The sequence below is a fragment of the Lates calcarifer genome, linkage group LG17 (genome assembly GCF_001640805.2).
Source record: "Lates calcarifer isolate ASB-BC8 linkage group LG17, TLL_Latcal_v3, whole genome shotgun sequence".
NCBI classification, from domain to species: Eukaryota; Metazoa; Chordata; class Actinopteri; family Centropomidae; genus Lates; species Lates calcarifer.
The window spans coordinates 2,736,062-2,746,527 of NC_066849.1; the positions used below are offsets into that span (position 1 = coordinate 2,736,062).

At 39.2% G+C, this 10,466-nt stretch overlaps 1 protein-coding gene across 1 annotated transcript; it reads left to right on the forward strand.

Annotated features, from left to right (window-relative positions):
- Positions 1-1,124: 1,124 nt before the first annotated feature.
- On the forward strand, positions 1,125-10,023 carry LOC108878817 (meprin A subunit beta). The gene is made up of 15 exons (XM_018669791.2): positions 1,125-1,285; positions 1,438-1,465; positions 1,916-1,966; positions 2,063-2,106; positions 2,666-2,744; positions 2,850-2,967; positions 3,666-3,844; positions 4,019-4,237; positions 5,636-5,785; positions 6,678-6,893; positions 7,286-7,542; positions 8,813-9,023; positions 9,150-9,326; positions 9,439-9,698; positions 9,850-10,023. Exons 1-15 carry the CDS (start codon positions 1,244-1,246, stop codon positions 9,892-9,894), a joined length of 2,076 nt encoding a protein of 691 aa, XP_018525307.1. The 5' UTR covers positions 1,125-1,243; the 3' UTR covers positions 9,895-10,023.
- The last annotated feature ends 443 nt before the right edge of the window (positions 10,024-10,466 follow it).

Consider the following 10,466-nt stretch of genomic DNA (forward strand, 5'->3'; position numbering starts at 1 on the left):
TGTCAAAGATGAGAGTATTCATGAAAACTGTGTCTTTACATTGTTGTGGCTGAAAGCACATATGCTGAGACATTTGTCAGCATCCAAGACTAATATCTCACACCTTTGTCTACTCACTGTCAAATGTGGAGCTTAGGCGTGACACTTAGCAGTGAGTAGAAATAGGCCACAGATCAACTCATTGTCATTATCGCTTGTCAAATGTCAGTCAGATTAGTGCAACCCAATACAACAGACCTGCAACATATTGTTAATTCTTTTGAGCTTTTGAAGTCACCATGGAATATTTGCATAAGTTATGTTTTCATTATTTAGTTCTACTCACACACTAAATGTTAGTCCTTTACTTGTATTGGTAGCTGAAACTATAAAGTTTGTCCTTGCCTGGCTGGGTAGCACAGAGGAGAGGCATGGTAGGGTTTGAGGAATACTCATGTCTTTAGTAGCCTTAAGCAGACTCTCTGAATTTCATTTATTTATTCTGTCCACCCTGCCAGAAATAAAACTCTGGTTGAGAAATACTGGGTTGCATTGCTGACTATCCCCAGGTTGTTGATACCTTCAAAATCATAGAGGATGGGACCCCACTGTCCTCAGTAGTAGCTAAAGTCCCAGCCATGGGTCATCAAACTAAAAATAAAAAATTGTTTTTCCTTCCATAGTTAAGTCGGTTTTATTTATATAGCACCAATTCACAGCAGAAGTCATCCCAGGACACTTCTCATATAAAGCAGATCTAGACTGTACACTCATTTACAGAGACCAAGCAACAGTCCATGGACTTTGTTTCAAGTGGAAGTATTATTCAACAACCGATTCAATTTCTGTTTCATTATTCAAATACATTTAAATCCACTGAATACACTCACAAAAATGATTTTAAATTAAAAATGTGACTTCAGTCAGTCATGATCTGCTGTTCCTGTTCCTGCTGACCTGTGTCACAAATGTGACTCAGGTCAGCTCTGTATATGTCTGTACTGTATGTTTAAACTTTTACAAACCATATGCACCAGAGAGTGTTGATTAGTGGGATCATAATATTTAGATAAGTTAGTCATTAATCATCACTGAATTAATCATTACTTAGACAGCTGTGTAATCTCCCCCAGCCAGAGTAATAAAGATGTTCACAGCTGCATTCTCCTCCTGTACAAAAACAAAGAAGTAACTTTACCTCAGACACACCAAGGCTGGACAGGGTCGAACCAACACTCATCTGCTACTGCGTGTGTCTGGAGCCATGTCGCCCACTTACCTAATTCTGCTCTTTGGCCTTGGCCTGGTAAGTTTAACCCTATGCATGTCATATAACACATTGTATCTTAAGTGTAAGTATAGCCATTGCTTTAATATTGTGTGGTCTCTCAGGAATAGATGCAGGATCGTTTGTTTTTCTATGAGCTGTCATTAGTTATTTGTGCTTTTATTTTACAGACAGCAGCAAAGCTAACAGGTGAAACAGGTGAGTCAGATGATATGATGAGTTCTCATCAGCTTTGTCAATCAAAGACTTGAGTATTTTTCAGGTTGAGGTTAAATAACACACAACTTTAGAGTCTTTAGAGTCAAAAGCTCTGATTCATTCTAAACACTTCTGGTCTTTTAGCATTGAGCTGATTTTTAGGGTCAGTTGAGCTCACTCTGCACCATTTATATACCTCACAATGAACATTCAAGACAACAAACAAAACTTTACCCTCCCCACATTGTAAGTCAGTATGAATGCTATTTTTAAAGTAATTTATAATAAAATGTTGAATAAGTCTCGTGCCCTCTCCTCTGCATCATGACAGTGTGGTACTGGAGGAGGTGCAGGGAACAGCCACTGGCAACAGTTATAAGATTATTTCTTGCTCAGAGGGTTTTTTGTTCTTATATTTTAATCTGATTATTATTGATTCTTTATCTGCAGAAACTGATGTTGATGAAGGCCAAGACTGGGATATCTTCAACATCAATGAAGGTTTGAAGGCTCTCATTGTTTTAGTTTTGTTTTGTTGTGTAATGTGTCTGTGTCTCTGAGAGGATTTTCATCAACTGACACAATTTTCCTTTGCAGCTGCTGGGCTGGACCTGCTGGAGGGAGATATCGAACAGGATCAAGTAAGTGAGTGTGTGCAGACACCAAAGACAAGACTGATTTTATATACACATAAGTTATATTTAGTAGTAGTTGAGTGCTCAAAATATTCCATTAAGAATATTGACACAAATATATTTCCATATTTGAGCTATATAAAAGCCAGGCAATATAAACAGCATTGATAAGATGAGTCATTTAGTTCTGATGTAATTGTACAATGATATCAGCTCACCTATGTTAAAGTATTTCAAATAATTAAAATGATGGCCATGCACAGATGCAATAAATAGACAGTCCTTTCCGTATTTACATAAATAATATTGTTTTAGGTCTCATTAAAAAAAAAAAAAAAAAAAAAAGCAAAACCTCTCTAAGTGTGGTTGTTTTGAGTGACACTGACGAATTCCATGACCTGATAGGAACAGTTTTATAACTACATGCTTCCAAATGGCAAAATCTCCAGAGAGGATAGATGCATAGAAATCAAGGAAGGCCAGCAGTTTGACATCACATGTTCACAATTGTTTCACTTAAATGAGTGATGAGTTTGTTATATCTTGTTTTTTCCATTTTCATCAGACATTCAGCAGAAACTCCATCTTAGGTGATAAGTATCGCTGGCCAACAACCATTCCCTACTACCTGGAAGACAGCCTGGGTAAGACACAGTCTTATGGGAACTCTCATTCACAGCACTTAACATGTAGATATGCTCTCAATTAAGATAGTTTTCCATGTTCTCTTCTCCTATGCTAACATGAAGACATGAATGCAAAGGGGGTGATCCTGAAGGCATTTGACCAGTACAGACTGAAGACCTGTATTGACTTCACACCATGGAAAGGAGAGGAGAACTACATCTCTGTGTTCAAAGGCAGCGGGTGAGTTTGTGTCCATATACACTGTACTGTACTGTACTGTTGAACAAACAAAACTATCTCAGTGCTTATTACATGCTCTCTGGTTTTATGTGCCTTTCTAAATGAAGTCACAACAATCATCCATGTAAATAATGCTGTACCTAACAAATTGCAACTTTGCACCAGCTGATGTTTTCATGCCATACTGAGTGAAAGGTACAGTCACTTGTAATGACAAACCCATAGAGAAGGTACCATCCAGCTCTGCAGATCCTCAGCTTTACAGAGCAGTTTAGCATCTTCCAGCTCATTGATTTGCTGTTTTGTCACTTTGCCGTTTTGGTTCAGTCTCAGCACTCACATTAATCTTGTTTCCAGCAGCAACAGGCAGCTGTTTTCACATAAACCCTAAGTACTACCTGCCCTGCACTGAATGGCAGACAGTACAGACAGTATTAGCCACTATCAGGTGAATGCAGTGAAGCATTCAGCAACTACAGAGCTAAACAGAGATAAATGAAAAGTGATTGTTGGAGTTACTGTTTTCAGATAAACAGAAATGTGACTCAGATAAACAGAAATGTTACTCTCACACTGAGACAGGATCTAAACTGAGGCTGAGAGAACTACAGGCGTGTGTCATCTTCTGAACGTCTCCTTCTGTCCATGGTTTAAAAGACCATTTACATGAACTCACATCTTGCTTCCCATCTCTGTAGATGCTTCTCCTCTGTGGGCAACCAGCATGTGGGAAAGCAGCAGCTGTCCATAGGTAGAAACTGTGATCGTCTAGGAACTGTTGAGCATGAGTTCCTGCATGCTCTCGGATTCTGGCACGAGCAGTCCAGAGCTGACCGTGATGATTATGTTAACATCATGTGGGATCGCATTGAACCTGGTAATATTGATGAGTGACACCTGATCAGTGACATTTTTCTCTTTATGTTTGCTCACCATCTGAATACATTTTTACTCAATATGATGGGCTGGTTCTTGAAAAACACTTTTTTTAATTAGTAGAAATCAAAAGCAAAGGACTGAATTCCTGCTATTCTTCTTATACCTTTCTCAGGTAAAGAGCACAATTTCAAGACACGTGATGACACAGTGTCCAGCGCTCTGGGCATCCCTTACGACTATGGCTCTGTGATGCACTACAGTAAGACGGCCTTCAACATCGGCTCTGAGCCCACCATCGTCACCAAGATCCCTCACTTCATGGATGTGATTGGTCAGAGGATGGGCTTCAGTGCTAATGACCTAGCCAAACTCAACCGTCTCTACAACTGCAGTAAGTCATCTCAACTTGTCATTTTGTGCACAATCAAAAAGACAGGTTGCAGAAACCATATTAGATGTCTGACATTTATGTAAGGCAGTCTTGAGCAACACCTACCATATATACAGTATACTGTAATCATATGGGAACACAGTAAAGCTGAGTGGTAGCATCAGAAAAGTCATGAAGACACTGTGGCAGACAGCAATGCACACTGATCATACATTATGTCTAATTCAGCTTTTCTGCAATATGTAGTAGTTGTTCTCACAAATGGATAACTGGATAGCAAACAATGAGAAAGAATGAAGAGGAAAACCAAGAAACACTGACAAAATTGATGCAATTTCAAAATATGTATTAGTATGCTATTATCAAGCAGTACCACAGATTATTAAAATATTAAAAAAATATCAATGACAATTGTTGATCAAAAAGGGAAAGCACGAAGATGAAAAAAATATTGAAAAATCTACAATGTAATTGCATATTTTGGAAAACAGTTACGATCATGTAAAGGATGTGATCTGCAGTACATAGGCTAAATAAACCTGCAATGGAAGGTGGTTAAAGTTACTAAATCACCTCATAAAATAACAATGATTTTTGTCTCATAATAACCCAGCAGAGTTAAAACAAGGTTCAGAGTCTATCTGGCATAAGCTGATGCTAATATGTATTGATAATCTTGGGCAATAATCTATATCACCCTCAGGAAGCATGAATACCCTGGAGATGCCACCAATGCTGAGGCAATCATTTATTTATGAGCCATTATTAATCTCAGGAACACAAGGAGAAAATAGTGACTGATATATTTTAATGAGGAGATTATGATTCCTCACACTAACTTTAATGTGCTTCTGTATATTCAGGTCCACCGCTGGTTTGTTTTCAGGCTTTGGTTGTTCTGGAAGCTGTTTTCAGTTCTGTTTCTCCTCTGAGCCCAGATAAGCCTCAGCAGTCAGGTTTCTCTGCTGCTTTTTTAGCTATATGTCCTATATTTAGTCCTGTTGTCACATTTACAAGATTTGCTTTCTAACTGCAATATCAGCCTTACTTATCAAGATGGAGCCAATGCATCATATCAACATCTTCATCTCATCATTAGCCCATTCAGGACAAATAAAAGCTGAATATATGATAACAGAGTTGATCAAAGGTGTCCTGATTCAAACTCTTATATAAGAAGTTTCCATCAGATAATTACTGAGACTGATATATCACTCACTCAGGTCTGATATTCAGTAGTGATTTACACAGTATTCATGGCATTTTTTGAATAATTGTGTTTTGTATAATTAATCTATCTATATCTATATGACTGTAAAAATGTGTACATTTTGTAAGCCTTCCAGGATTATGACAGAGATGGTAATGAATGTCTCATCAGCTGTTCCCTCTCCACAGCTAAGTCATCTACCTTTGTGGAAAGCTGCAACTTTGAGGAGGAGAACATCTGTGGGATGATTCAGGGTCCTGGGAACACGAAGTGGGAGCAGCTTAGTTCTTTGAGTGGAGGACCTCAGACTGACTTCACCAACATGGGACAATGCAAAGGTGACTATCAGGCATTACAAATGCATGTTATAGTGTCAGTTGAGAGTTTTAATTCTGTCTGTAGTGAAATGTAATTTCTGAGGTACATATTTGTGGATGTTTGTTTCAGCCTCAGTTTCAGAGCTGATACACCACTATAAAATACACCAGTGAACAGAAAGACAGACACAGTGTAGAGACACTGCTTGAGATACACACACAATACATATCTTTGAGTGGTAATATTAATGCCCCTTCTCTTATCTGACTTCATTACTACCTGGCCTTGGTGTTGTGTATCTGAAAAAAAAGTAGCAGAGGTGATTTACAACAGCAACCTGTACAAAGTACAGACTGGCTTTAAAATCATACTGATACAGTCTGAAGCCTAAAGATAAACATGAAAGTAGTTTATTAATTTCAATTTATTTAGTACAGTCAGTAGGAATACACTATCTGCTAGATAAGCAACTCAACTGTTGAACTGCAAGTATCACCTAACTGTTAGAGGGTGTCATGTAGGTCAACTTGGCCATTCTCACAAACTACCACTTGTGGCCCACAGATGGTAGGTTTGAGCATCATACATACATCCCTCTATATTTTAATAGAGATAATCTAGTTTATGTTCCACAATGTACTTTTTGATATTTTTCCCCCTTGGTGTTTCTAAACAGCACATTATTCTATGCTTTTCTGTCTAATACATTACTTCTGTACTGGCTAATAAAGTTGGGACCAGCAATCAACATTTTCTTTTTCAATCAGGAGACCAAACAAATCAAACTATGCCCAAGAGCCCCAACACAACCCACCAGATATAGTAATAAAATCTGTAATCATGCGGACGTAACTGTAATATGACACACAGTTGAAGCCTAATATTACTTGTTTCTTGGCTGTTTTACCCAAGGAAAAGGCTTCTTCATGCACTTCAGCACCGCCTCTGCTAAACCTGGTGACCATGCATTTCTGGAAAGTCGTTGGCTTTACCCGAAACCTGGAGCCCAGTGTCTGCAGTTCTTCCTCCATAACACCGGAGCAGCTGATGATGTTCTCAATATCTGGGTGCGAGAGTATGACAAGGCCAACCCCAGCGGTAAAATGAGGCTCTTCAAGAGCATTTCCGGTAACGTATGAAATCTTATGTGTTTAATGATAATGATTTCATAAGATAGAAAATACACAGCACTTAAAAATGAAAAGCAACATTTAGACTGCTCCAATTTTCCCCAGGATTCTTTCACTTCTCGACAAAAACATGTGTAAACAGAATATTTAAAAAATATTACAATGACAAATTCTACACCTTGGTGCTTTAAAAGCACATACAGGTCATATAATAATAGAAATAGTGATTCATATTTATATTCTTATTTATATTAATATTTTACTCGTATTTATGTCTTTGTCTTTTCAATCACTTATGCTGCTGCAACAATGTAAATTTCCCCATTGTGGGACTAATAAAGGATTATCTTACCTTATCTTATCTTATTCTCTCTATTCTCTCTGGTACAGGAGGTGCCATGGGCTCCTGGGAGCTTTACAGCGTCAATCTGAATGTGGCCCAGAAGGCTCGTGTGGTTTTTGAGGGTGTGAGGGGAAAGAGTCCATCGAAGGGGGGTTTCTCTCTGGATGACATTAACCTGTCATCCACAAAGTGCCCTCAGCACATCTGGCGCATTCGCAATATCACAGCCTTGATGGCCACCACACCAGTAGGAAGCAAACAGTACAGCCCTCGCTTTCTGTCTCCAGCAGGTTACTCCTTCCAGGTAAATGCCCTCTCTTTTCAACATTTTTATTGTACATTTTGACCAATTCAATTCATGTAGTGCCAAGAACTAGTTTTCATATCAGTGAAATATATAATATATCAAGAGTTCCATTCAATACCTGAAAAACTCTTCTACAGTAATATAACTAGGACTGTGAAATTATAAACTCCTCTATCACACCAGTCTAAAGAATTAAAAGAAAGCCAAAGAATGATTTTCTTTAAAAGAGGTCAATAAATAACTTGCAGTCCATTGTGTTTTCTAATTTGAGCTTAGATTGTGAGACTACTGGGTTAACAATAGACCTTAAGGAGTCTGAGAAAAGCAGTGCTGGTATAAAGCATGAGAGCAGCAGACCCTTAACATATTCAACCATGTGATGCAGTGAATAAGAGATGGCCTCAAATTACTCACCTGGTAATAAAGCTGAAAATGTGGCAATTTTTATCTTGTTCCTCATTAGATTTTCATAGAATTTTCATGTGCAGGCGAATAAAATTCTAAAATATCATGAGGGCACAAATCTGTAACTTCAGTTTTATTACATATGCATCACTGTATTGTTGCAAATATACAATGGTTGTGGATAAATTTGAATCATATATCTTCTTGTTACTTTATGTGTTAGCATTAGAGCTGCAACCATTTAGTAAGCCAAAAAAAAAATGTGATAGTTCCAGGTTCTCAAATGTGAAAATTTGCTGTGTTTCTTGATCTTACGTTATGGTAAATATATTTGGATTCTGGACCATTAGTCAAGTCTGATGAAGTCATCACAAGCTCTAGGATATTGTCATGTATTTTTTAACTGTTCAGTTCATAGAAAACCTAAACAAAACTTTCGGTGGTGTCATTCTACATGTAGAAAAGTACCTAATGTCAGCAAGATGATAAAGTGGTTAACACTGTCGTCTCACAGCAAGAAAGCTTAGGGTTCGAGCCCCAGTTTGCCCAGGGCTTTTCTGTGTGAGTTTCCATGTTCTCCCTGTGCCTGTGTGGGTTCTCTCCAGGTTCTCCAGCTTCCTCCCTTCAAAGACATGCAGGTTAACTGGTAACACTAAATTGCCTGTAGGTGTGAATGTGAGTGTGAATGGTTGTTTGTGTTTATGTGTTGGTCCTGTGATGGACTGGTGATCTGTACAGGGTGTACCCCACCTCTCACCCAGTGTCAGCTGGGATAGGCTCCAGCTCCCTGCAACTCTTAAGGATAAGTGGTATAGATAATGAATGGATGGAAAAGTCCTTAATGCTGCTCTGTGCTTTGTAGGTAGGTGTGTACCTAAACGGAAGAAGTGACCGTCCAGGGTACATGGCCATCTACTTCCACCTGACCTCAGGCCCCAACGACCACAAACTCAAGTGGCCATGTCCGTGGCAGCAGGCAACCATGGCCCTGATGGATCAGCAGTCTGACATCAGACAGCAAATGAACATGCACAGAATGGTCACCACTGACCCTGAGAAGATGTCATCTGATGGTAAGAGAAGGGGGCAGAAGTTGTAGTGAAACAGGCTTGACTGTCCACATATCAGCTGGGCACTGCGAAGCCACTGAGTCGTTGAGTTGGTCAAACAGAAAATGACATTTTACCTGTTTGTCTCAGGTAAAGAGTACTACTGGGATGATCCCAGCAAAGTGGGCTCTAAAGTGACTGCGTCTGATGGCAGCTATTATTATCGAGGCCCAGGCACTGGAACAAGTTCTTTCATCACACACAGCAGACTGAGGAGCAGAAAATTCATCAAAGGAGATGATGCCTTCTTCCTCCTCAGTGTGGAGGGTATGGAAGTCAGACTCCAGTCGACAGACAGGACCAGGATATCACACAGAACTATACTCTGTAAGTTTCTCCTGTATCTGAAACATCATGGTTGTTGTCTATTTGTCCTCAGATATATCTGACCTGCTGGTACCTCAGCCCCTGCCTCACTCTGCAGTTCAAGCTGACAGCAATCTGATGAAGGCTGCAGACCAAGACGCCCCGCAGGGAGATGCTAATAACCCCACCGTGATCACAGCTGTGGCAGCATCTGTGGCAGCCACCATGTTGGTGGTTTCCATGCTGATTGTAGGGATCACCTGGAGGACGAGGAGAAGACAGCAGGAGAGTGACGGTGTGGTGATCATACAGGACATCCCTGGATTCATGGAAGTGAGTCAGACTTTTAAGTCCGCACAAATTCACATCTCTACACATTGTTACTAATTAGTGTGCCTCATTAACACTAATGCATCACACCTAACTGTAATGTGCTCAGTTAGCGTGAAAAATTAGTACTGAATGTGTCTCTGTGTCATTACAGGAGTGCCCGACCAAAGATTTACCCTGTCCTCTCAGCACCCCATGATGTCCTCACTGACCAGAAGAGAGAGCACATCACTAGATGTTCACTGCAACTCTCCAGTCAGATTTCCACCTGAATCTTTTTCATGTATAATCTGAAGTTGTGCATGAGAAGTAAAATCTCTGAAAGCAATCGTCCTCAAATCATTTGTTCCTGCCATCACAACTTCTCTCTTCATAAATAGTCAGTGATTTATTGTGGTGACCTCAACCATGCACAAATTGAAAGCTGTTACGGGTGTTAAAGTCAGTTTGCTAATTTATGGTTGAAAACTTAGTTGTGAAAGACCATAACAAACTTGTCAGTGACTTTGTGGCCAAACAGCAGCTTGATTTTTAATTTTGTTTCTGGAAGGCATCATCTCATCTCAGTTTGAAGAGCTCTGTTTTCACCACAGATTTCGACTGTCTGGGCAACACATTTAGAGGACATTTGTACATTTGTAGTAATTTGGTTTAGTTTAAATGTATTATTTTAAATGTATTATAATCTGAACCCAGAATTTCTATAATATGAAATAGATTTTCCTTTAAATGATATATCAGATCTATCATACTGATGATTTGCTTCAGTTT

Bases quoted from the DNA above. Each gene is read 5' to 3' on its own strand.
- LOC108878817 (XM_018669791.2), top strand. From the start codon at position 1,244: ATGTCGCCCACTTACCTAATTCTGCTCTTTGGCCTTGGCCTG. The intron at 2,968-3,665 runs GTGAGTTTGTGT...CCATCTCTGTAG, and splicing joins TCTGTGTTCAAAGGCAGCGG to ATGCTTCTCCTCTGTGGGCA. The intron at 9,024-9,149 runs GTAAGAGAAGGG...TGTTTGTCTCAG, and splicing joins TGAGAAGATGTCATCTGATG to GTAAAGAGTACTACTGGGAT.